This window comes from Numenius arquata, chromosome Z (assembly GCF_964106895.1).
Source record: "Numenius arquata chromosome Z, bNumArq3.hap1.1, whole genome shotgun sequence".
NCBI lineage: Eukaryota > Metazoa > Chordata > Aves > Charadriiformes > Scolopacidae > Numenius > Numenius arquata.
Window position 1 is genome coordinate 26,112,647 of NC_133616.1, and position 26,462 is coordinate 26,139,108.

A 26,462-nucleotide genomic window follows, 5' to 3' on the forward strand; every position below is an offset into this window, starting at 1 on the left:
CCCTGAGTTGGGGAAATTTGACTTTAAACAAAGCACTCAAAAATAGGCAAAGAAAATTTCAAGAGTTGAACAGAGCCTTTTTTCTGGAAGCCATGTTGAGGGTTGAGAATTATTTTCCTTTCTTGTCTGGTGAAGGAAGTACAAAAAGAAGAGTTATTTTGGCTCTTTGGTGTGACATTTGGCATTTGACTGATGCATTTCCTTTCAGAAATTGCCTTGATAATTTCAGCTGACCAATGGCCTTACTATGACATAAAAATCACTTTAGCTGTAAGAGACAGGTGGGATTATAAGGAGTCTCTTGTCTGTCTGTGTACGAGAGATCCTTTCTTATAAGCTCCCTTTAAGTGTTGAAAGGTTACAATGAGGTCTCCCTAAGGCCTTCTCTTCTTCAGGCTGAAGAACCTCTAATCTCCCTGTTTGTCCTCACAGGAGTGGTTCTCCATCCCGCTAATCATTTTCACGGCCCTCCCCTGGACCCACTCTAATATGTCCATGTCTGTCTTGGACTGAGAGCTCCAGAGCTGGATGTCGTACTCCAGGTGGTTTCTCACCAGAATGGAGTAGAGGGGCAAAAACCTTCTTCAACCTGCTGGCCCCACTTCTTTGTGTGGATATGGTTGGCTTTCTGGGCTGTGAGCCCACATTGCAGACTCATGTCCATTTTTTTCACCCACCAGTACACCCAAGCCCTTCTCAGCAGGGCTACTCTCAATCCGTTCATCCTCCAGCCTGTGAGGGTTGACCAGAACCAGGTGCAGGACCCTGCACTTGGCCTTGTTGAACTTCGTGAGCTTCACATGAGGTTCACATTGGTCCACTTCTTGAGCTTGTCCAGGTCCCTCTGAATCGCACCCTGCCCCTCAGGCATGTCCATGGCACCACTCAACTTGGAGTCGTGTAAATTTCCTGGGGGTGCACTTAATCACTTGTACAGAGTTGCTATGAGATTCAGTTGGTATATTCCTTCCAAAAGCAGTTGGTGCAATTTTGCTGCTTTTAGAAATAGCGATTATACAAATTTCAGACTGGATAAATTAGTCTTCAGTTGTGTGTTTTAGTTTCTGCGAGTATCGGTTAATGTAAGTGGAAGAAAATTTGACTCTACATCAGTGGTACCAAATGTAGTGCTTCAGAATGCAGCTTTTGAATATTTTCTGGTAATACATTTCTTGCTAGGGTCTTCTGAGTTTCTGCTACAATGTGGCCAAATTCTCAATTATGAAAAAGCCTGCAATTTGGTCTCCACAAGTTACTGTCTACCACGTTGTTAATTTTTTATATACATCATTATTTGGCAAAATGGAACATTGTATGACTGAATATATTATAGGTTTTTGAGAAGTTGTCATGCTGTAGGGTCTTCAGAGATTATCCTACTCAGACTAGTCATTTCCATATTGCTTCAAAATTGTTTGAATTGTTTAGTTTTATTTTGCTTAAACATTCTCCATGTTAAGTAGTATCACAAAACACTCAATGAAGAAGGTCGTCTGTATTATGATGTCCCCCGCTCTAAATATTCCAGATTGTAATTTTAAAATTTTGAGAAGTGTTATCTTATTTTAATATCTGGCAAAACACAATCTAAATTAAATTTATCTGTAGGATTGTGCAAGACCTTGAGATATGAAGTAGACATGTTAACTTTGCTTCAAGAAATTAGTCTAGAAAAGTGACAGAGATCACGTCAAATAAGGGATGACACAAAAACCTGCAAGCTAAAGATTAAGCATTTCAGAGGCTTATGGCATAATGATACATACTCAGAGCTTTTGCAAAGCCTTTCTCCATAAAGAAGTTTTCTATAATTTTTTTTTTTTTTTAGAAAGCAAATTTAGAGATCTCTTCCCCACACCATTCTTTTGAAACTTCAGTTTGCTTGATTGCTGAGTGAATGGTCCATGTGCCATATTAATTCTTGAAATGTAGAAATTCCTCTGTCATGTTTAACGAATGGTTGTTAGGCTTTTTCTTTGTTTTAAACATTGATAGTTTAGGAGAAATAGTTACTCCCTTTTTGTAGTATAGATGAAAATTAGAATTATGCTGAACTCTTACAGTAGTCTTTGTTTTGGTTTCAGCTTTGGCTGTGTTTGACTTTCCTTCATCTTTCCTTACAGCATGAGTTTACTCTTGCATAGAAGCTTACCTCTGCACCAGTGGGTTTTTTCAGTTTCAAAAACTGTACATTTCATACAAGTTGATCAGGCTGTGAATGTTACTTTTTACAGTAGTTAAGTACTCCAGTGCGTGACTTTGGCATAAATCTTCCAACAACTTGCTTTTTAGAAGCTTCATTTGAATGTTCTAGAGTTAAGGTTACAGACCTGAGAGACACAGTTTAGAAGGTGAAAAAGTGCAAAGGAAATGTTTAGATATTTCTCTTGTTTATGAATGAGCTATTACTTTTAATGTTGTATATTTTTTTGAAAAATAAACAAGTGTTTTTATTTTTAATGTAGACAGCAAATTACTTATGAATATGCATAATTTCAATGAAAAACGGATGGTTTTTGCTGCTGTTTGTCAATTTGAAAACAAAAACTACAGAGTGCAGCTTTACTAAAAGGCAGGTTTTTAAAAAAAGCATGTAATAAGATAATATTTTTACATTTAGAACATTTCTCTGTACTGTTTTTGTTTGGTTTTGGTTTTTTTTCTGCTTTTAACTTGACTCTGGAAGCTGCACTTGTGTTTACTTAGTAAAGCGGTTTACATCTTTGTTACCAGGTAAACAGAATTCGGTTCTGCAAAGCATAATTTGAAAACTGATAACATCTTTTACACTCAATTATTTATGGCTTTTTCTTTTGCATAAATGCTTTTAAAATTAATAATTTGTTTTGTCTTAAACAGAAATTGTAGTTGCTGAAAGTGTTGTTGTCATTAAGAAACTGCTGCAAACTCAGCCAGCACACCATGGTGAAATTATTAAGCATATGGCCAAGCTCTTGGATAACATTACAGTGAGTATTTGCATACAGCATCTTATTTTCATTGTTAAATGATAAAAATCACGCTATCTGCTTTTAATTTGAGCCATAAATAGAAATAGATATATTAGAGAAACACAACATAATTTTTTATTTTTGATATAAAATATCATTTTTCATGATCTTAAGGAAGAGGAAATAGAAGTGATTATATGGCATCAATTTGTGCCTTAAATCTGGGAAGCTATTTTGAATGAGATCCTGGAAATGCTGAGTATTGCTAGTACCATTAGGCCAAGATGGGTAGCAGGTTTAGAACATCTACATCTACATCCCTCTACAAACAGATAGGGGCAGCATCGCGCTCACACGCTCTGGTCCTCATGGGGGACTTCAACCACCCCGACATCTGTTGGAAGGACAACACAGCAGAGCACAGGAAATCCAGGAGGTTCTTAGAATGTGTCGACGACAACTTTCTTCTGCAAATAATAGAGGAACCAACGAGGAAAGGAGCAGTGCTGGACCTTGTCCTCACCAACAAGGAGGGGCTGGTCGGGAATGTCAAGTTCAAGGGTAGCCTCGGCTGCAGTGACCATGAGATGATAGAATTCAAGATTCATAAGGCAGCAAGGAGGGTGCGCAGCAAGCTGGCTACCCTGGACTTCAAAAGAGCAGACTTTGATCTCCTGAGAGATCTGATTGGTAAGGTAGCGTGGGAAAAAGAACTGGAAGGGAGAGGGGCCCAAAAAAGCTGGGTGGTATTTAAGGATTGCCTCCTCCAAGCTCAGGAGAGGTGCATCCCAAAAAAGAAGAAATCGGGCAAAATAGCCAGTAGGCCGGCGTGGATGAACAAGGAACTGCTGGACAAACTCAGGACCAAAAAGGAGGCCTATAGAGGGTGGAAGCAGGGAAAGGTAGACTGGGAAGAATACAGAGAAGCTGTCCGAGTCACCAGAAACCTGATCAGGCAAGCGAAAGCCCAGGCAGAACTAAATCTAGCCAGGGATGTGAAAAATAACAAGAAGAACTTCTATAGATATATCAGGGATAAAAATAAGACGAGGGAAGCTGTGGGTCCCCTCCGGAAGGAAACGGGAGACCTGGTCACCCAGGATGTGGATAAGGCTGAGCTACTGAATGACTTCTTTGCCTCAGTCTTCACTGGCAAGGGCCCTAACCACACTGCCCAAGTCACGGAGGGCAAGAACAGGGGCTCTGGGAATGAAGAAGCACCCACAGTACAAGAAGACGAGGTTCGAGACCTCTTAAAGAACCTGAAGGTGCATAAGTCCATGGGACCTGATGAAATCCATCCACGGGTCCTGAGAGAACTGGCGGACGAAGTTGCTAAGCCCCTCTCCATCATATTTGAGAAATCGTGGCAGTCTGGTGAAGTTCCCACTGACTGGAAAAAAGGGAACATAACTCCAATATTCAAAAAAGGAAACAAAGAAGACCCGGGAAACTACAGGCCGGTCAGTCTCACCTCTGTGCCTGGCAAGATCATGGAGCAGATCCTCATGAAATCCTTGCTAAGGCACATGGAGAATAAAGAAGTGATTGGAAACAGCCAACATGGCTTCACCAAGGGCAAATCGTGCCTGACAAATTTGGTGGCCTTTTACAATACTGCCACAGACTTGGTAGACAAGGGCAGAGCGACTGACGTCATTTACCTGGACTTATGCAAAGCATTTGACACTGTCCCGCACGACATCCTGGTCTCAAAATTGGAAACTCATGGATTCGATGGATGGACCACTCGGTGGATAGGGAACTGGCTGGATGGCCGCATCCAAAGGGTTACAATCAATGGCTCAATGTCCAGGTGGCGGCCAGTAACGAGTGGTGTTCCGCAGGGGTCGGTACTGGGACCAGTACTGTTTAACATCTTTGTCGGTGACATGGACAGTGGGGTAGAGTGCACCCTCAGCAAGTTTGCTGATGACACCAAGCTCGGTGGCGCAGTTGACACGCTGGAGGGAAGGGATGCCATCCAGAGGGACCTAGACAGGCTGGAGAGGTGGGCTCGTGCAAATTGCATGAAGTTCAACCAAGCCAAGTGCAGGGTCCTGCACCTGGGACGTGGCAACCCCAGGCACAAATACAAGTTGGGTGGAGAATGGCTGGAGAGCAGCCCCGAGGAGAAGGACTTGGGAGTGCTTATGGATGAGAAGCTCAACATGAGCAGGCAGTGTGCACTGGCAGCCCAGAGAGCCAACCGTGTCCTGGGCTGCATCAGGAGAAGTGTGGCCAGCAGGTCTCGCGAGGTGATTCTGCCCCTCTACTCTGCGCTCGTGAGACCCCTCCTGGAGTACTGTGTCCAGCTTTGGAGTCCTCAACACAGAAAGGACATGGACCTGTTGGAACGGGTCCAGCGGAGGGCCACGAGGATGATCAGAGGGATGGAGCACCTCTCCTATGAAGACAGACTGAGAGAGCTGGGGTTGTTCAGCCTGGAGAAGAGAAGGCTCCGGGGAGACCTTATAACAGCCTATCAATACCTGAAGGGAGCCTACAGAAGAGCTGAAGAGGGACTCTTTGTCAGGAAGAGTGGTGACAGGACAAGGGGCAATGGTTTTAAATTGGAAGAGAAGAGATTTAGATTAGATATAAGGAAGAAATTCTTTACAGTGAGGGTGGTGAGGCACTGGAACAGGTTGCCCAGGGAAGTTGTGGATGCCCCATCCCTGGAAGTGTTCAAGGCCAGGCTGGATGGGGCTTTAAGCAACCTGCTCTAGTGAGAGGTGTCCCTGCCCATGGCAGGGGGGTTGGAACTAGATGATCTTTAAGGTCCTTTCCAACTCTAGCCATTCTATGATTCTATGATTCTATGAACATGGAGCGGGTAAGTTGAAATGAAAATAAGGGCAAAGCAGAATTTAACTTGAGGATTTTCAGCCTTTTGTCTTACTGATCTGGGGTGGAGTTTAAAAAATTTTAAATCTCTTTCCCTACCCCCATGTCACCTGACATTTCTATTGTACTGCACACACTGCTGTGAGTGTGTTGCAATATTTCTTGAAGTTACACTTTTTTCTTCTGGGTATTTAAGATTCTGTGGCACTTAACAGTAAAATTTGCTCTATTGTCTATTATCTATCCTTAGATTAAATTGATGTTTAGGTATGACAATATTAATTCCCAAATTCTCCTCACAGTCCTGGCTATTGATAAAGTATTTAGTGGGCTATCCTAAATTTTAGTGTAAGGCTGAAGACCCATTAGCTTCCTGTTGCATCATACCCCAAAGGTGACAGATTCTGATCTGTCAATAATTATTTTTCTCTAGATGCTTTAGATAGGACTGTTCAGTTTCATATAATTAAACATTTATTGATGATGGTGGAGTAAATAGTTTCTAAATAAGTGAATCTTCCATTTTCCACAGCTGAATTTGGCAGAGTTTGGAATATTAAAAAAAAAAAAAAAAGGAAATGTGGTGGTCTCAGGTCATGCTTGCTGAACAGATTAAACAGACCTTTGGCTGCTAAGAGCTGATGATCAAACTTCATAACTGATGTAAATAAAATATAATTCTACTGGATTTCTCATATCCAGAATCAAAAGGGTCTATAAGATATTGCTGCTTATTAAATGTCAAATAAGTATTACCTATTTTCTAATAATCATCTGTGTTTTCAGAAAATTTCTGCAATATTTTAGTTGATAATTACAATCTCATGAATTATGTATAATCTTAATATATGCATCTTCTGGCACTTTGCCAAATGAGTTTGTCATCTTATTTCCATATACTGTATGAGAGAAAATAGTTGTTTTCTAAATACTCTGTTCAACACTTAAAAGAGTTTTGTAGCTATTTTATACAATAAATAGTTCTGAGTAAATATTTCATGTTTGAAATACAGGGAATTTTTTTGGAAAAGGAAATCCTTTTTTAAGTTGAATGGTGGGGGGTGGAGATTTGCAGCACTTGAACTACTTTGATGTACTCATGTTCTCCAATAATGAGGTTGTACAAAATATCAGAAAATGGTTAGTTGTAGGAAAGAGTCTGTAGAACAGAGCAGTCATAGGAATAAAGTAAAAGTCAAAATCTGAATCTGAATTATGCTTGTTTTCCATGACGGAAGCAGTGATAGTGATGCTGTAGGATTTCAAGGATGATTGTTGTACATCTTGTTTTACCTTTTCCCCTGTAATTTTTTAATAATAACTTCCAGAAACTTATCTTCCTCAGTATGTTTAGGACTTGGGATTAAAGAATAAATTTGGAGGAAATTCATAACTATAATTTGAATGCCATGTCATTATCCTGAAATAATTTGCACCCATTATGTTTGAAAATGGATGTATTCCTTCACAGAATTGTTTGGGTTGGAAGGGACCTTTAAAGGTCATCTAGTTCAGCCCCCCAAACCCCTGCAGTTACTTCTGAAAAGGACAGGCATATTTTTACATGTTTAGGAAAGTGTTATTTGGGTTATATAAATACTGAGGATCTGTGTTTGAAATTTTGACATTTCATAAAGCAGTGCTGGAATTTCTGACATCTGCAGGTGTATTTTAAACATTGATCTTACTATGATAATAGCGGTTGTGAGCCAACGTAGCACAGTTGCCTTGGGTTTTGTGTGCTGCAAGACATAGAGACACAAAGCAAGGATTCCTGGCCTTTATTACTTTGACATATAGTATACGTACATACACTCACACACACTTTTCTACACACATTTTACACAGATTATTTTTTTTTTCTCAACATCTTCTGGTGGGGAAAGTATTTCTGGTCTCAATTTTTAAATGGGGGTTGAAATTTAAGGATCTACCCTATTTCTTTATGGAAGAGCATACAACTGTCTTGAAAGGACTCTTGCATTCGGATGTAAGAGAAGCAGCCAAACGATACGGTTTGGAATGAACTTGAAAGTAACTGGAGGTTTGGGGACTTTGGGCAAAGAAATTCTTTGGTGTTTTTTAGAGTTGAGATTAATTTAATACTGTGTAAAACACAACCGAAAGCACGAACAGATTTTAATACAGTTAAATAGAAAAGGTTAAAATAAAGCTTTTTGATTGTTCTGTCGTGTTTTAGTTTAGGTAAATGGTGAACACTTAACCACTAAAATAAACAAAATTGGTGTAAACTGGATGGAATACATTTTTGGGTTGGTGCCTGAATTTATTTCATTCAGGTTGTTATAAATTTCACTTGTGTTAGCCTGAGATTGTGATTGTCAATTATGAGATCTCTAAAAATCTTTTGTAGCAATGTTTCTTTCAGGTCATCCAATCTAAAATGTACTTATTCTTGTTTTCATCTTGTCTTTATTCTTATCTTCATCTTCTTCATCTACAGAAGCCATTTAGAAAGTGATAAGATGGATAGTAAGCTAAATATATCTGACTGACTATAAGAAATGTTAGGAAGCCTAATTAAAAACTACAGAGCTCTTGTAGACCACTGACTCTCACTTACGCTAAAGCTTAGAACTAGGTCCATTTCAGTTTGTTCTTTATCTGATTGTTTCTTACATATCTGAAAAGAGTGCTATTTGTCTTCCATTGCTTTTGTATGTTATCATTTGTAACTTAAACTTTTGTCTAAAGCGTGCCCAGGCAAAGATCTATAAGATTATGCTATGTCTGGTATTTGTTGAGTACCTTGACCATGCATAGTACGGCTCAATCTAGCTGCATTCCAGCTCCTTTCCTCCACCCACTTCAGAAGTTGTGACTGAGAAATGCATGTCTGATGGTGTTCTGAAGATACTAACCGAGAGAGTAATAGGATCTCTTTAAACTTCAATTTTTAAAAATCAGATATGGTGCCATTTGACTCTTAATGTGTTAATAACGTCAGCATGCTTAACAATTTAATGACCTGGAGAGTTGTGGGCCAGAGATCTAGGCAGTGCTAGTTCGTGCTAGATGTTCACTCTGAGGTAGGATTAATTAGTTGTGTGGATAGTTTTTAAAGTGGCAGGAGTTTAAAAAATACGCATGTGGGAAAGGGGCATTTAAAGAAGGATGATACTAGTAGAGTCCAAAAGTTTTCTTAGTAGAGTAGTCTCATCTTTGGCAGCCACAAAATCTGATGCTTTAGGAGAGGGGTTAAAGATAAGAGCAAGTTAATTGTGATGCAGCTCTGATGAACCTTCTCAGCTGCTGACCAGAAGGTTGAATTTGTGTCTGCATCATGCTTACTAATCTAAAAATTCTAATCTCTCCTCACGTTCCATATCTCTAATCAGCCTTTCCCTCTTCTCTTTGTCTTTTCAGATACTTGTGTGGTTTTTGAAGTGGGGTGACCAGAAGTGCACCCAGTAGTCAGAGTATGAATGAGGAATTTTATGCAGTGACATAATGATATTACTTGTTTTGTATTTTTTATCTCACTTTGCTGGTGATGTCTGCCTTTTGACTTCCACAGAACATTGACTTAACAATTCTACAATTCTCTGAAAATATTCATGATTCCAAGGTATTTTTTCCTAGGAAGAGTTTGGGGTCCATCAGTATGTATAGAATTATTTATATTTTCTTTTAGGTCCTGTTATTAGTGTTTCAAGGCCAGCTGCATCACTTCTGCCTATTTTTAAGTATAAAATAATAACTTATCTTCAACTGTTCAGGCACTGTTTTAGTTTAGATTACCTTGAATAATTTTGCATCAGCAAAATTGACTGTCTCCTCACTAGATAGCCCTCTTCTAGGTTACTTGCAAATCTGTTGAACAGCATGTTTTCCCCTGTAGGTCCCTGTATGGCATCTGATGATTGCCTTCCATTGTAGCTGGGTTTTTGTCTTTTGTATTACCTAGTCCTTTTTCATTCATGAGAGTGCCTTTCCACCCTGTGAAGGATGACGTTTCTAAAATTACTGAGGGGCTTTTTCAAAAGCTCTTAGAATATTCTCTCATCAAATGTGTGTCATATAGTCGTATAATCTACTCTTTCTAGAAAACCTTTCCTTCAAAACACCTATGGTCCACAATTTGTTTAAGTGCAAATAGTTGCAGATTTAATCTGAATTGTATTTTAAAGTGGATTGGTTAGACTGCATTGATTAAACTGGATTAACATATGACACTTTTGTTTACATTCAAAGTATGCCTCTTTTGATTTAACTTCGTTCTTTTTAGCAATGAATGAATGTCAATCGACCTAGCAAGAATTAGCTTTGAGTAAGAATGTCTCAATGGTGTACTACATTTGTGTATTTCCTCATACAAACAAGCTGCAGTAGGCTCCAGATTAGTTTCTACCTTTTTCTTTTTAGAAAAATTTTTGATGATACGTTGTACCCAGTATTGATTGCTTTTTGGGTGATGGGAATCTTGTAGTTCTGGTGTGATTTTTCTCCAGACTGTCTCTTACAGTAGCACTAAGGCAGGGTGTTTTTATTTTGATAGTTGGTGAATTCTGACATCCTTGGTTTTCGTTACAGACTTATTCCTAGTTCCTTTTAGATATGAGAGAAGTCTGAAGAGTTTTCTAGAGATGAGGAAGAACACTTTTTGATGGGATAAACACAGGAAAAGGAGTGACAAATTTAGAGGGATGATAGATGCATGTAACTTTGAAGAACTTAGTATGTGGTGCAAAACATGTCATTTGCAATTAAGCAATTAAGAATTACAAATTACTGATTTGGGTTGGGATTCTAATTACTAGGGTAGGTGACTGGGAGTTTTTGACACTGCTCTGTCCATTCATCCAACAATAACAAACTTAAGTTCCTATGCAGTATTCCTACATAAATACTGCTTATTGAGATATTTCGGGTATGGCTTCACAGCAGAGGCAACTTGCTTGCTTTAATTAAGTTCTTCTTTCCCTCAATGTTAGGAAGGTATCACAAGGTATGACATTCATATATTCATATGTAATTCAGTTCTGCAAGCTTCAGATTCTAGCCACATTCTTTTCCCTATGATACACTTCAATAATGTATTTTTAAAACTTTAAGTAATGCCTTAATGAACAATTCTCATAATTTGATCATTTTTTAACTTGGTCTAATATCTAGGTAAAGTTTCAGAATTTGAGAGGAATATATGGCCTTTGGGACACTGTATCTAGGAAGACTGTACACTGAACTTGAAACAAATACTCAGCTTGAGTAAAACACAATTTAAACAAAACCTGTACACTATGTAAGAGGTGGCAGTCATCAATGGAGATCCATTTTAAAGGAATTTTATGTGTAGACGTTCAAATAATGGAGGAGTCCTTGAAGGTCTACCATTTGAAAAAAATAAAACAGTTGTCTTTTACTCCTACTCTTTCCTGTGTACCTTTTCTTCTTGCTGCCAGTTTGAAATTTAACATCAACTTCATTCCTCTTTCTATTTGTGATGCCAAGTAAAATTTAAAAAAATTTAAAAATTGCTAGCTATGCAAATTTTGTCCTGGATGCAGAGAATTAGACCTCATTTGCAATTTGGATATTTCCTTGTTTTGTGACAAAAGTGGATGACAAGAATTGGCAATTTTAAGTTGTACTTTAGCCTAGCCTGTGTAAAAAGGTTAGAGCTGAACTACAGTAGTTTTTAAATTGTGTTGTATAGAGTGATCTGTAAAATCTTTGTAGTGTCTTTTTCTAACTGCTGTAAGTAACCGGAATCTTGCCTTGAGGGAAGAGAGTGTGGCTGGTTTTTATTTTTTAACCATTTATTTCTTTTCCACCAGACAGGTAATGGGTTAAAATGGCTGTAGAAGCTGCTTTCTGGTACTAAGGCTTAAAAAGTGCACTTAACCACTTGCTCAGGGCATATGGAATAAAACATCAGGCAAAGTAATTTACAATCCTGTTTACCTTTGAGGATAATGCAGAGCAGGGCTGAATAATGAAAGTATTATTTCCTGCATTTTTGTCAATTCAAGGTCCCTACTTAAGCTATACTGGAAAAGGCAATGAAGGTCTAGAAGTGGCTTCGTTTCTTGTTTGCTGTTTTGAATGCCCTGGAAACAACGGCTGCAGGATCATGCACTTGATATTACATGGTTGAGGACTGGGAGACTTAAACAGGGAAAAATAAATCTGAAAATATTGTATGATTTTGACCCCAAGTGAATCCACTGACACAGAAACATTGGGTTCATCAGTTTGACATACACTTTTCATTAAAATGACTTCCACTCAGGTTTTGATTCAAAAGTCTCTAATTGATATTGATTCTTGTGCACAAAATTGTGTTTAATATATACAATATTTACATAATAATCTAACCACCTGGTTAAAAGGCAGAGTCTCACGAAAAATTTCAACTGTCTTCTTTTGTCACTATTTTTCAAATTATTCTTTGTTTAGTCTATTTATTTTACATTCTGAAACTAGTTTGTTACTCTGATAATTACATTTTACAAACTGGGGAAAAACTTTAAATAGTAAAACACTGCTTAAATGCATGCTGTTTAAATATATTTGAATACATTTTATTGTGGTCTTAAAGTTTAGTGTTGGGTTTCACCAGGAAATGTACAATACTGATCTTTGTCTTTCATAATTAATACTATTACTAAAATTTGTTGGCTCTGTGAGCTATTTTTGCTTCATGAAAAAACAATAATAGGAAAAGGGATATTTCTAATAGGCTGTGGTACTTGGTGGTCTCTTAAAGAATTCTGATATTTTAACAAGACTGTAATGAAATATTTTAGAAAAATAAATCTAGCATAACTGAAATCTGAAGTTGCCTATATATTCTTATTTAGAGGTATCTATCTGTACAGCAGGCAACTTGAACTGATCCAATACTGGAAAATTTAATGTACCACTCAATTACTGTTCTTTAGCCCAATTTAAAATAATAGATTAGGAGTGAGGTCTTAATGTAGTGTAACCTTTGGAACATTAGAAATAACCTCTTTCCCTTCTGAAATCAGTGTACAGTAATGGCATCAGTCTTACCATTTCACAAGCGAACATATTCTGACTGCATTTAAAGTTTTTATATTTAGCAGTTGTTCAGTAGCTTGTTCCCCTCTCTCACACTGTAAGTTCCAAAACCATTTAAATTTTTTGTCAACTCACAAAAAAAAAAGTTAATCTGTGTCTCAATCAGTATTTACGTATATTTATGTGCATTAAATCACTGTTATACCAATCCCCATACATTATGTTACCTTAAATATCTTTTCCATGTTTAGAATTGGCATTTATCTCTTGAGGGGATTTTTAGTTACTGTTCGACTCCTGTACTCTGTCTTTCTGTGATTTGGTTGCTTTCTCTTTCAGCAGAGGCAGTCCTCTCTTCCCCATGACATGCCTATTTATGTTTTTATTGGTGTGTGTATTTACAACAATGTGAAGTACAGAGGCAGATATTGTCAGGTGGACTTTGTTCAAAGCTGTTCCCAAACTTTCTGGAGCAGTAAAACATGTTTAATCATTAAAATTTCTTGTGAACATAATTAGTTTCTTTAGTATGGCTTAGTGGACCATTTATTAGGGACTGTGGACCATTGTATTGTTTACAAATTACTATGCTGAACCTTGAGGGTTTTCTTGCATTTGTTACCTTTTATGAATGTAACTGAAGAGCAGTACTTTCAAATTTTATGTGTATGCAAGGTAGGATACTTAATAGTTCGTTCCTATTTTAATTCTGAGAAAGAGATATTCATATATGAACAACTGAGATATGCTGAAAAACTAATTAAAACATTGTTATGGTTTGAGGAACCCACAACAATTTACTGATGTTAATGCAATTATTCTCTCACCCCATAATCCCTACCCACCCAGGAAGGGGATTCGGGGAAAAAACCAAGGAAACCCGAGAGTTGAAAGATAAACAGATTTAATAATACAAGACTAAATAATTCACATTAATAATACTGAAGAGCCAATATTGATACTGATAACAATATAAAATGTACAAGAATTATACTCAGCCAATACTATCAGCAGGAAGCTGTGCACTCCCAGCAGTGGACAACAAACGTCAAGACCATGAGTGCTGCAGCTTTGGGAGAAAGGGAAGGGCTCAGGGGTCTAGCACTGGGGCAAGAAGTTCTCAGGATCGCAGCCATCAAGGGAGAAATACAGGTTTGCAGTAAACTTCCTAATTTATATTGAAAGTGACGTTCATGGTATGAAATAATCCCATTGGCCAGCCTGGGTCAAGTGCCCAGGGCTTGCTCCCCCTTATCCCTGCACCTGGCAAGGCTCGAAAACATGGAGACCTTGAATCCCACATAGCCTAGCTGGCTGTGATGTAAATATTTTCACAAATTCAGACAATAGAGCCTTCTAAAAGTACAGTTTTCCCAAGCATTAGAAGAGAAATTAGTCCTGTGTTGCTCAAACCAGGACAAACTTATATAAAAGATGCTAAGAATTAGAGCTTTGAGAACCATAGCACTGAATTTCTAAAGCTTGTTTCTCCTGTGAATCTTACCTGAGGTAGAACTCATGCTTAAGTGTAAGCTCATTTAAAAAGATCACCATATAGTCTAGGGAGTAATGAAGAGTGTTAGTACAAATGTTTTTAACTTTTTTAGAAAAAGCAGCAAAATTAGCTGAAACTGCAATTACAATTGGAAGCTTTCCTTTTTTTCTAAACTACACTTAGTCATTTGATAGGATATAGAACAGTTACGTTTTTTCTGTAGTATTTTCACATCTGTTGAACAAGAGTCTGTTCGGGACATGAGAGCACTACAGTCTGTAGGCACTATGCAAGACATGTTTCTGCCTAGAAGAATTTTCTCATCACATACTTTCTTCCTTCTTTTGAAGGAAGAGAGCAATGTTTTCAGGGAGGTACGTAACACAGATGCAATTTTTGGTTTGACCACCAGTTAATATAGGCTATCTCACCTTTGAGAAGAGCATGTGTATATTACTTCGTTTAACTCCTAACGGCTTCTAGCTAAACTCTTTGTGGAGCTTGAGCTTCTGTTTCCTTCTGTGCTTTCCCATTTTGGTTCCCCTCCGTCTGTGACAGTACTGTGCTTTTGAAGTCAGGGCGATACACTGGGAGTTCATCTTAAAAACTGCTACTGCCAGTTAGTTCAGTGAAACAGCCAAGTAGGCTCCAAAACAATAAGACCTGTGTGAAGTTCCTGGTCAAGAGTGTTCTCAGTTAAGGGGTTAGATCCTATTCAGAAGTTGAGAACCCTAATTTTGAACTTCTGTCTCTCTAAAATTCTCTGTTTGGTTGGCCTTGGATGTTTGCAAAAATGCGAAACTTACTCTTATTAAATTTTAAATAAGAATGAAGGAAAGATAGCAATAGTCTTAAAGAAATTCTTGTGCTTTTAAAGTAGATAGGCAGGATTTGAGGAAGCTCTGCTGTTGGAAACCTTTTCTATATTAATATGGTCACAAACAAACACTGTTTTATTTCAACATGGTGTTTAGCGTAGCCTGGTGGCAAGAATTCCCAACAACACCTCAAAGACCACCAGCTTGTACTGTGAACATGAACACGTTTCTTCTGTGTGCCTCTTTCCATTCCTGCTTTGTTTGTTTTGTTAACTCGTAATGCGTGGATTTTGGGGCAGGATCTGTATCTTACATTTGGTATGAATATTCAGTTTACCACAGTAGCTATATTGAACAGTACTTTATTTGGGTATGTATTTCTTGCATGGCAATTGCCTTTAAATGGTTTAACTTGTTACTGAATACAGACATGTACAAGTTTGCAAGTAGCCCTTGTGAATGTGTTAACTTAGAGTGCACAATGTTTTCTCAGGTTCCGGTAGCCAGAGCCAGCATTCTCTGGCTCATCGGCGAGTACTGTGAGCGGGTTCCAAAGATCGCACCTGATGTTTTGAGAAAGACAGCCAAGAGCTTCACTAACGAAGATGACCTTGTAAAGTTGCAGATCTTAAATTTGGGCGCAAAACTCTATTTAACAAACTCAAAGCAGGTAAGCTTAAACTCAGAAGTGTGTGTATTTTGAATCACAGTAGGTTTTGCACAGTCTGTGTAGATCAGTGGTGATTTCTTTTATATAAGTAACCAAAACTAGTCCATATTATTCTACAAAGAAAAGCTGAACATCAGTTTTCAAGAAATCTAACAGACTAAATCTAACCATGAGTCTTTGAGTATGTTCTGGATTGTGAATGAGAGCGAGGTCACACTTCTTTGCCGCCTCCTTTCTTGGGAAAATTGTGGATTTTTTAATTCACATAAATATGAAATATTTGTAAGTTTTACTAATATCAAACAGCAGATTTTCTAGATGTCATTTGCTGTTTTCTGGATGTAAGACCAGAATGTTCAAGGGAATACTGTCGATTTGAACAAGAAGCTGCTCATTTTTTGTTCAGGGTGTCTTAAAGGAGATGCCAGCAAAAGACCTCATCATGTGTTTCTGTCAGTGCTCATCTTAAAGATAGTAGCTGCTTTCACTTTTTAAGTATTTCTTACTATTTCACTTTAGCTTGTGGAAATGTTGGGGTTTGATCATCTCTAGTAATAAAGATCATTTTAAAATGTCAGATAGTACAAAAAAGGTGAACTTAGATCTCCAGGCAGCTGAAAACAGTAGCTACGAGAGGTGCCAGCTGCCTCATTCTTCTCAACGACAGCAGTGTGAACTTCATCACTCTTTGGCTATGGAATATAGCATCTTGACACTAATTTTTCACTGTAATTCCAATTATTGCTGTAAAAGGTTGTAAAATCAAAATTTATTTTTTTTTTTTCAAACGCAGAAGAAATATATTGTCAAAGATGTATACCCTTTCATGGGATGCTAGACCTCTTTGTTTTACAACAGCTTGAACAGCACGGGATTTTGTATGTTTGCAACTGTGGTGTCATCTTGTTCCTTGATAGCTATATCCAACTGCAGACAATCTGTCTGAGACTTTATTCTGTAGGGCATGTGGAAGATAAACTGTCTTGAGATGTATTCATGTAAGAGTGAAAGCTTGTCCTCGGCTTATACAGTCTAAAGTGGCTCAGTAACAAATGATGACTGTTGGTCTGATTATCTGAACTGCCTCTTTTTGGCCCATTACATAATACTTGCTATTTTCCTGTATGATTTTTGTAATTTTAAACTAGCTTTTCCACACTATATTTGGCCAAAAATCCATTGCCTGCAAGGAGGTGATGATTCCCATTATGCTCTTTTTCCAGTTTCACATCTTTAATACATTTTAAACCATCATTATACGTGTTGCATAACACTAAATACAGTGATAATGCTAAAGTAGAAGAAACTGTTTCCTGAGATGCCTTCTAAATGATGAATTTCATCAAAGGGCATTTTCCTCTTTTAGTTTTAGGTTGTGGAAAAATATCTTGTCTTCTCATGTGATAAACCTATTCACATACGAAAATTTTAACAGAGTAGGTTGATGGCTTGGCTTGATTCAAAGCTTTTTCCAAACCAGAATATGATGATTTTGCCTTTAGAAGCTGGCAACACTCTTCCCATATCTACATCCTTATTCCCAGGAGTAACTCTTTACTCACTCGGTATTAAAACATTTCTTTCTTGAATGACTTGTTTCTAAAAAGTCCAGCCATTTTTCAGATCTTGTACACTTGACTGCTCAGTTGTCAGTCTGTCCACCTCTCCTCATCCCCATGTTTTCTCCCTCTGTATCCTATCCCACCATGTAATCCGTTATCAGTTTCATCCAAAGTCAATGGAGTTGTGAAAATCTCAAAGATAACAATGCCACTTTATTGAAAAGTAGTGGTAGGATAGTTAAGAGAGACTCAACACCAAGCAGACAAAAAGAGCACCAGGCGAGACGTGAGAGAAAGGTAGGTAAAACTCATCTGTTAACTCTTGCTTGGAGAAAAGCACAAAATTGTGGAGGACTTCATTATTTTTTCCCTCTCTGTAAATACATTATTTTATTTGCTGATAATTTCATTAATGCAACACATTCTCAGAAATGCTTTTTAATATTCAGGATTTTTTAAAAGAATTCCCAATATCCTTTATATCCCATGATCACCCCATGAATTTTTAAAGACTGTTTATAATTTTAAGGAAGAGTTTCAGATTCAGTCCTATCTGGATAAATATCTAATTAGAACAGACTTTCCTGTTTGTCTGTGTTTGGTAAAATTTGCTTCCTTTTTTCATCACTTAGGGTCATAAAATCCTTATGAATGTGCTAGATAGCTGTCTAAATGGAGCTCATATAAGAGAAAGTGTTACGTGGAAAATATGTCATCTAATTGCCTTAGCTGTTTCTTGCATATAGTAGGAAGAATAAAGAGATTTTGATGGGTTTCTGCTGTGTAACAGAGTAAGAGTCCAACCAGAAAAAGTCCCGAGTAGTCCTAGTGTGTAAATAGATACATGAAATGTGGTTTAGCACAATAACCTTATCTTATGTATCTAATGAATCAAGTTTCTTCAAGCTAATGATATCAAAGAGTTTATAGATAGCTGTTTCACTCCCATTGTAGAGCCTTATCTGTTGGTGATACTTGCATTATATAATTTTCAAGTGAGGATTTACCAAAAAGTTAATTGCTGCTAATGTAGGATAGGCATTACATTCTTAAATAGAACTATTACCGCTAGAAAATTCTAGAAAAGTTGCTGAAGCAGATGTGAAGTATACTTTTCATATTAGCCATACCAAAATGTACAAAAATTAGTAATAGATTCTAACAGTGTGCAGATAAAAGAAATTACATTATACCTATATAACGAGCATGTCCAGGTAACAGGCGATGTTGACATATGACAAGTCCATGATATCATATATCAGAATACTTTGTCTTACTGTTCTATGAAGCAGTCATGGTGTGGAGATTCTGTCATATTTCACCAAATCAACGTGCTTGCTTAAATAATTTTCAGCTTCTTATGGATATTCCTTTGTTGAAAAAACTGATGTGTATTCATTAGTTTATTTTTTCTTTTAATTAAAGTTAATTGTTTCTATTAGCTACTTCCATGTAGAAAAGCTTCGCTAGTTGTTTGGTTGCATTGCCACAAGGCAAGAAAAAAATACTGTTTTCATGCTATTTTCATGAAAACTACTTATATATTATGCTTGCAAGGAGACTTCTTGCAGATACGGAGCATTCTTCCATATAAATTTGTTGTGTCTTTTTCTGTATTGGACATGGAAAAGATATTTTAGGGGAGAGGAAAGGGAGGAGGAAAAAGGGAAAGGATCATGGCAAAAATGATCCCATTAAAGGAAATGTAGTCTACCGGGATCAACTTTTTCTAATTCCATCAACGCTCACTGAAAAATTGCCCACCATGATAACAAGTCCCTCAACTTTTCTCATCCTTGCAGCAGTTCACAAGCAAAGACCACTGTGTTTTATGATCCATTCTACTGAGCTTTCTGCCATGACAGCAAGGAGTCTTGTTTTGTTTTACAGAGGAGAAGTGATGGCAAAGGCTGCAGGAGGTATCCCTCATTTAGTTTAATTCATGCTACCTGAGAACCCTCCCTTCCAATTCCATTTAGATTGAACAGCCCAAGTCCTGCATGAGTGCAGATTACGTATGTTCTATCTGTGCAGTTGTTTAAAATTTTATACCCTGATATAGAAATAGCTGCTAATAGGCTGTGAAATAAGTATGGGAAAGTTTTTACCTTTCCCAGAGCTAAGGCAGTCCCTTGGAGGAAAAATATCTTTTCACAGGACTGTCCTTTGGGTACCAGAGAGAAAAAAGAAATGAAAAATTTTTCACTGAAAGCTTTTTTAACTTTGCTTTTACTATTATTCTAATGTAATATGACTAATTATTCTTGAAATCCCTGGTACCGTAGAGTATTTTGTGAAATGCTTTATAACCACATACATTGCATTGTATGTAGTTAAAATTAAAACAATTTTTTTTTTACTGTATATTTCACTTATAGAATAATCAATACTCTAATGAAGTATTTTTACATCTCTAGAAAAAACCTAACTTGATTCCTCAAGGTGGAAATTATTAAACTGAACTTTTCTTAGCAAATCGCACATAACAAAATTGACTGATTTGTTTTTTTAAACACATGTTTCTGCTCACATGATTGAAACTGTGTTGTTATTATTACAGCAATAGCATGATAAACAAGATATATATGCAAGGTTTTTTCTTTGTATAAAGAAAGAAATTGTCCTTGACAATACATTTTTAACCCTGTGTTATTTGTCCATCAGAGTTGAAATACTAAAAATTTACTTCCTTATGATGGTTTAAGGTTTTTAGCTCTTTTTCCTGTTCGCTTGTATGTAAAGAAAATAGCATGCTTCTTTCAAATATGTCTAATGGCTACAAGTCTGTTCAGCACTATTCTTATGGTTACATTACATTATTTCTAAGATACTGGGAAAGTCTCCCTGATTTTTTTATATTCCTTTTTTAGTTTTAAAAATTTAACTGAATTATTAAAATTATTTAATACATGTTAATATCTCAGACATCAAATTAGGAAGTCCTATTATGCTGTAAAAAGCTGTGATAATATAAGTTGCTCTCTTACATAAATAAATAAATGACCGATATTACTGGAGGCTTTAAGCTTCAAGAAAAAAATGGAAGAAGTCTTTTATCCTGGTTTTTAGAGGGCATCAGCAGCTTGCTTTTATGAAAAAGTAACAGCTAAATGCACTGCAAATAATTTGCAGTAATCCAGTTCAGTGATTCATGTGTCTGCTTTAATGGGTCATAATTCAGGATAAAGTAACTGAGTGCAGTCAGAGTGCAGACACTGCTTATGCCAGGGACAGTATCTCTTCATAAAACACACCTCAGCAGAAGCAGTTTGCCAGCCTCCTAATACCCTCTGATGTTTTGATGTCCTGCATATTTTTCCGATTAAGTTTTGAGTGCCATGTTTTTAGTTGTATTTCCACATTCATTATCCTCACGTAGACCCTTCAGCGGGTTTGCCATATATGATTATTTTTTTAATGATGCCTTTCTTTCCACTTCAGCAGTTTAATAATCTAGCACATGGCTGCTTCTCAGTACTCAGCATTCACCTCCCCAATACAGAAGAGGACATGTGCTTTGGCTGCAGAATTCCATTTGCAGCTTTAGAAATGCATATTCCCTGTGGAACAACATTTGTTTGACATAACCATTCATTTTTATTACCTCTTTAAATATGTTTATCCAGAGTTATCAATAATCATAAATAACTTGTATTCTGTTCTTGTCCTGTTTTTTTCCACAGACAAAATTGCTTACCCAGTACGTATTAAATCTCGGCAAGTATGATCAAAGCTACGACATCAGAGACCGTACAAGATTTATTAGGCAGCTTATTGTTCCGAATGAGAAGAGTGGAGCTTTAAGCAAATATGCCAAAAAAATATTTCTGGCACAGAAACCTGCCCCGTTGCTTGAGTCTCCTTTTAAAGGTATAACTGCCAAAATCATTTGGTAAATGTTCATTGTGTAAAGGAATGTGGCAGCCTATTCTATTTCAAATATGCTCACAAATTGTGTCACTTAGCAAATACAAATGATTAATATGCAAGGGTACTCGCTCTGCTTACTTGCTTTTCAGCAAGCAAGGTTTGCATGGTGCAAACAGTGCATTTCTCTGATGATAAACCCTGACAAACTGATCTATTTCTATTTATGTGGATTTTAAATTTGATTTAAATAACAGAAGGTGTGTCTTTTGAGGAAAACTATTCCTCAGTTTAGGAAAATAGCTCTAGTCTTTTATCTGGACTTTAATAGAAGATTGCTAATGTGAGTATGGCAAATGTTTTCTGAATCTGAAATAAATTGAATCTCAATAGATTAGGTTTTTATTATTTTTCTCCAAAGTCATAATTCTCCCTGTCTGTTTTCCCTGCCTTTTTATAAGAAAGAACCATTGTCTGTCTTCTCAAATTAAAAGGTTATCAGGTTATCTTAATTTAAAAAAATGCTCTGATATTGTGACGATTTGTAATTTTAATTTTCATACTTAGTTAGTCCCAGTTCTGAATCTCTAAAAGGAGCTCCATTTTGAAGAAAAACTATTAAAATTCTGGATGTGTTTGTGCCAAGACATGTATATGGATTGTTTAACTGTGCTGTCATTCTTAATATTCACAGTAAAGTAATTTTTAGAGAAGCTACATTTCAGAGCAACACCTCTAAACACACTGACTGATTAGCTTTTTTATTGACCATTATGGGGGAGATTATTGTAATCTATGGACTGAAATCAGTTTTTTGACCTATGAAGAGCTTCCTAGTTTATATTTATTCCATGACATTTGAGGTAATATAATGGCAATTACCTTTAGCCCTTATTAAGATTGCTCTTTGTGGTAGAGCTCATGGTGTTTGTGTATTTCACCCCTCCCCCTTATTTTTTTTTTTTTAATAGATCGGGATCATTTCCAGCTTGGCACCTTGTCTCACACGCTGAACAGCCGAGCCACTGGCTACCTGGAGCTGTCCGACTGGCCAGAGGTGGCGCCTGACCCTTCCGTCCGAAACATCGACGTAGCCGAGTCGGTACGTCAGCATCATTAAAAGTAACTTTGCTGAAGGTGCTCATCAATACAGAGTATTAGCCTAAAATACAAGTATTTAAATACTATCTGTATGCTGTACTGAAAAACGTTGTTACGTGTGAACATCCGTGTTGCTTATCTTAGCTTGGAAACAGGACACTTGGAAACCTGCATGATGCTTGCTTTTTCTTTTTAGTGGGAGTGGATCAACTGTAGGCCACTTTCTGCTTTGCTTGTGGATTAGATGGGCTTTTCCCCCCCTCCATCTCACTTTTGATTTCATACCTCTTACATTCACTCTGCTGTAGTATGTTACTTGCTCCTAATGATGAGTGTAGCTGGACTACCAAAGTAAGAGGTGAGCGGAAGTGTAAAGTTTGGAAGAGACCAGGGTTTACACTTCAGATCATCTGGAGAGAATGAGAAAAGTTTATAATAGGGAAATGTTATCTATTAGTGCACTAGTCATTTGTTGACATTGCAGGGCTGGTCTTCTACTACCAAGAGTTTTTTGTTACTGGATTATGAACTCTGAGGCAATGTCATGTTCTGGTACTGGAGCTGTGATTTATACATCAGGTACCAGAGTCCTACTAAATGTCAGTTAAAGCTATTGAACAGTAACAAAAATATAAAGGTATCGAAATACAGTGTGCTGATGGTGCTCCTGGAGGTATGTCATTGTAACAGGTATACCCAGAAAAGCACATTGTCCTTGATATGAGCCAAATTCTACAGTAAATTGCATATGAATTAATTTGCATGAAAGATGTTAGGCATAGAATGGGTAGAGAAGATTCTAAAAAATAGGTATGACTTGCAGAAGCCAGCGAACTGCAATGTGGTAGAACAAGCATTCCTCTTTAGTACTTCAATGTTACTTGTGTACCTTCTTATATACATTTCAGGAAAAAGTATTTGTGTACAAACTCCTGAAAGCTTTTGTGGGGAGAATCTGAAGGCAATCAGCTCAAGCAGGGGGTTATAAATGATAGGCTTGGCATGAGAGAATGTGTGGAGGCACCTTTGCCCATAAAAACAAAAAGTATTGCAGGAAATTGGTCAAACGGAGTAACATCCATCTACGACATAATAGCAAACATCTCGCTCCAACCATTTAAACCTCAAAACAAAAATGAAAATCCTTTCCCTATGTTTTTTTGCAGGTATTTTCTTTGTAGAGTCTCTCAGTGTCATAGATTTCCTCCAATGCTCAAATTCACAATTAAATTGTCATTTATATTCAAAGAAATACTGGATTTTTAAAATGCCAGTTGTTGGGTGGAGCATTGCAAACCTTCAGCAGCTTTTGGTGTTTTAAGAGGAAGCCCGTGCGTCTCTATAGCCATACACCATTGCAGGTCACTGTTAGAACTTTTTCAAAAGTCAGTCTTATTTCAGGCCAGAGCGGTATGTATACCCAACTGTATTGAGTGATACAGGTCACTGAGGCAGACCGGTACCATTCAATATAGTTGTCTGCCTATTTGCTTCTTTCCTGGCCTGAGTTTTCTTGTGCTCCTCTAGTAGTATAGGGGAATATGGAAAGCAAAAAGTCTGGCCAAAGTATTACTATGTTCTGGTGTTCTCTTGGTGGTAAGAATTTTATTTGGAGAATTGCAAAGGAAGTGAAATATAATTTCTCTTTGGCTGCTGGAGCTTTTGCTGCCTACTGGGTCCTCATCTGTTTTCCCCTTAAAACTTAGGAAGATAAAAGTGGTAACTAGCTATATTTACCCTTCATTCTAATCATAGGCTAAACTCAGCTGGATCTAAAGATAAAAACTCTCAGACTTCAGGTTCTTTTGGCATAGAAATTTATTTATGGTTACTGATGCTTTTAATCTGCCTTAGTAAATCTTTTTCTAGACTCTCTAATAGACATATCTCACCTTTTATAGGTATGTACAAAACTTTTAGTTCTTCTAATTGTGTGAAGTAAGAGAAGTCTAATAGCTTCTCTTGACTTGCTTAGAGGATTTATTTAGAAACTGCTTAATACAACTACTGCAAGTGGTTTTTCTTTGCTGTGTTGTGTGTATATTTTTATATTGCTGGTTGTAACAGTAAACTTAAGTAGAAATTTATTTACAGGCAAAAGAATGGACTGGAATGCTAGGTAAGACAAGGAAAGAGAAACCTACTGAGAAGTTCTACTCTGAATCAGAAGAGGAGGAAGATGAGTCTGCCAGTACCAGTGCATCAGGTGGGTGTTTGGAAAGCAACTTGCATATCTGCTGCCTGGAGAACTGTATCTTCAGAACTGGCCACTACTTGAAAAGAATTGGAAAAAATTAAAAAAAAAAAAGCCGGAGCTATGTATAAAATCAGGAAATCGGGTGGAAAACTTTACATTTACTTTAGCCGTGCAGTAACTGCCAATTTTACCAGTATGGCTTGTGTGTTTATTAAATGAGTTGGCCTTTGCTTTGTTTCCCAGTTAAAAAAGCTGGCATGCCAATTACAACCTGCTTTGAGTCTAGTAAGAGTAGTGAGAGTTTGTAACTCCAATTAAAACTAAAGGCACCTAACTTTTTGTGGGAAGGCTGCCCATGTGCTTTGTTGTTGGGAACCGTAAGTCTTGAATGTTTTTTGGAATTGGCTGTTGATGAGTTTCTATTTTGATAGTAATTGCAGATGCATTGATAAATGCCCAGGCTTACTTAAATGTGTAGTCTTTCATTGGGTTTATTCAGTAAATTGTGTTATAGTATTACTTTCAAGTTCTACATGACATTTTCTATTTATTGTAATGGGAGTGATGATGGAGAAGATAACTGACAGCTGCCTATCAAGTTCAGTGAGCAAAGGTTCTTTTGACCAGTCTCCCACTTAATGCTGGACAGGCAGTTCCCCAAGACATCAGTAGATCAGATGTAGTGAAGAACATCGTTCTCCCAGGTCCAGAATTTAGTCACAGAAAGTGTTTAGCATTAGACACTTAAAAGAATTATCAACATGTAGTGGAATGGAAGAGGGGCACTAAGAATTGTGTCACTGAAATTAATGATCTCTGAAGCAAGAAAAGAATACATTCACTTCAGATATTTGAATATTTGGTAACTATATGATTAATTAGAGGATGAATTATTTGTTTAAGTCAGTGATTCAATCATCATCACTATCAGTATTCAAGAACAGATTATCTAATTAAACAATTGGTTGAAAAGATAATCTTGCAGCTAAGTGAATGTATAGATTTAAGAATTTGAGATCATCTCCAACTCCTGATAGGGTTATGTAATTTTGAAGAATCCACATGCAATTAATTTATTATTGGGCTTTCTAATTTGATGAAGTGTATTACTGTAGGCTGAAGAGGACAGGTCTTTAACCACTAAAATTTTGTAAACGTTAGGACAAAGTGATTTTCTTGCCTGCTTTTGACACAGGTTAAATAATGTTAAAGCTTGAGTTTGGATCTTACAATACTAAAACATTGTGTTATTTAAAATAAATTTGGATTCCTAAAATATTATGTAAGATATTTGGAAAAATAATGTAAGATTTTTTTTTTATTTCAGAGAGCGAGTCTGGCAGTGAAAGTGAGAAGGAAGATAAGGAGGAAGGCAGCAGTGATGAGAGTAGTGGGAGTTCCTCTTCCAGTGGAGAATCAAGTGATAGTGAATCAGGCAGCAAAGAAAGTGCTGCAAAGAAAACATCTAGAGCTACTGATGAAAGGTAGGTATATATTTATATGGTTTTAATTTTTTGTGACACTAGCTGTTAAAGCACTCTTCCTGTAAACAGTCTGATAAACCTTTAATTAGGCTTTTTTGGGGTGTATTGGCCAAGGAGTGATGTATCCTGTTTCAATATGTGCCAATAATATTCAGTGTTTGAACTGCATTCATATTTTCATTAATAAGACTACTCTTATGTTTAGAATTAATTTCTGACTTCAGTAAAATCTTGGGTGGCTTTTTGAAAATTGATGTAACCTTGGGAGGCTGAATAAGTGATCAAACAGTTGTGTGAAACACTTAATTACCTTTTGCAGCAATTTTGCTGAGAGCTAAAATTAAGTCCTTCAACACTTTGCCATTATGTAACTAAGACAATTGATTTTTCTAAATAATGTTATATTAAAAAGATTATGATCCAAATATTAGAGGCAAGGGCTGTGAAGGGAAACGGTCATAA

The 26,462-nt window shown here is 37.0% G+C and overlaps 1 protein-coding gene across 2 annotated transcripts in view; it reads left to right on the forward strand.

The window, feature by feature from the left end:
• Positions 1-26,462, forward strand: part of AP3B1 (adaptor related protein complex 3 subunit beta 1) — a 160,504-nt gene that overhangs the window by 69,737 nt on the left and 64,305 nt on the right. For both annotated transcript variants that reach the window (XM_074166857.1, XM_074166859.1), the window contains 6 exons: positions 2,860-2,969; positions 15,613-15,789; positions 21,035-21,221; positions 22,190-22,320; positions 24,414-24,525; positions 25,844-26,000. In XM_074166857.1, the coding sequence (XP_074022958.1) occupies positions 2,860-2,969; positions 15,613-15,789; positions 21,035-21,221; positions 22,190-22,320; positions 24,414-24,525; positions 25,844-26,000 (874 nt within the window). The remainder of the gene's footprint in view (positions 1-2,859; positions 2,970-15,612; positions 15,790-21,034; positions 21,222-22,189; positions 22,321-24,413; positions 24,526-25,843; positions 26,001-26,462) is intronic.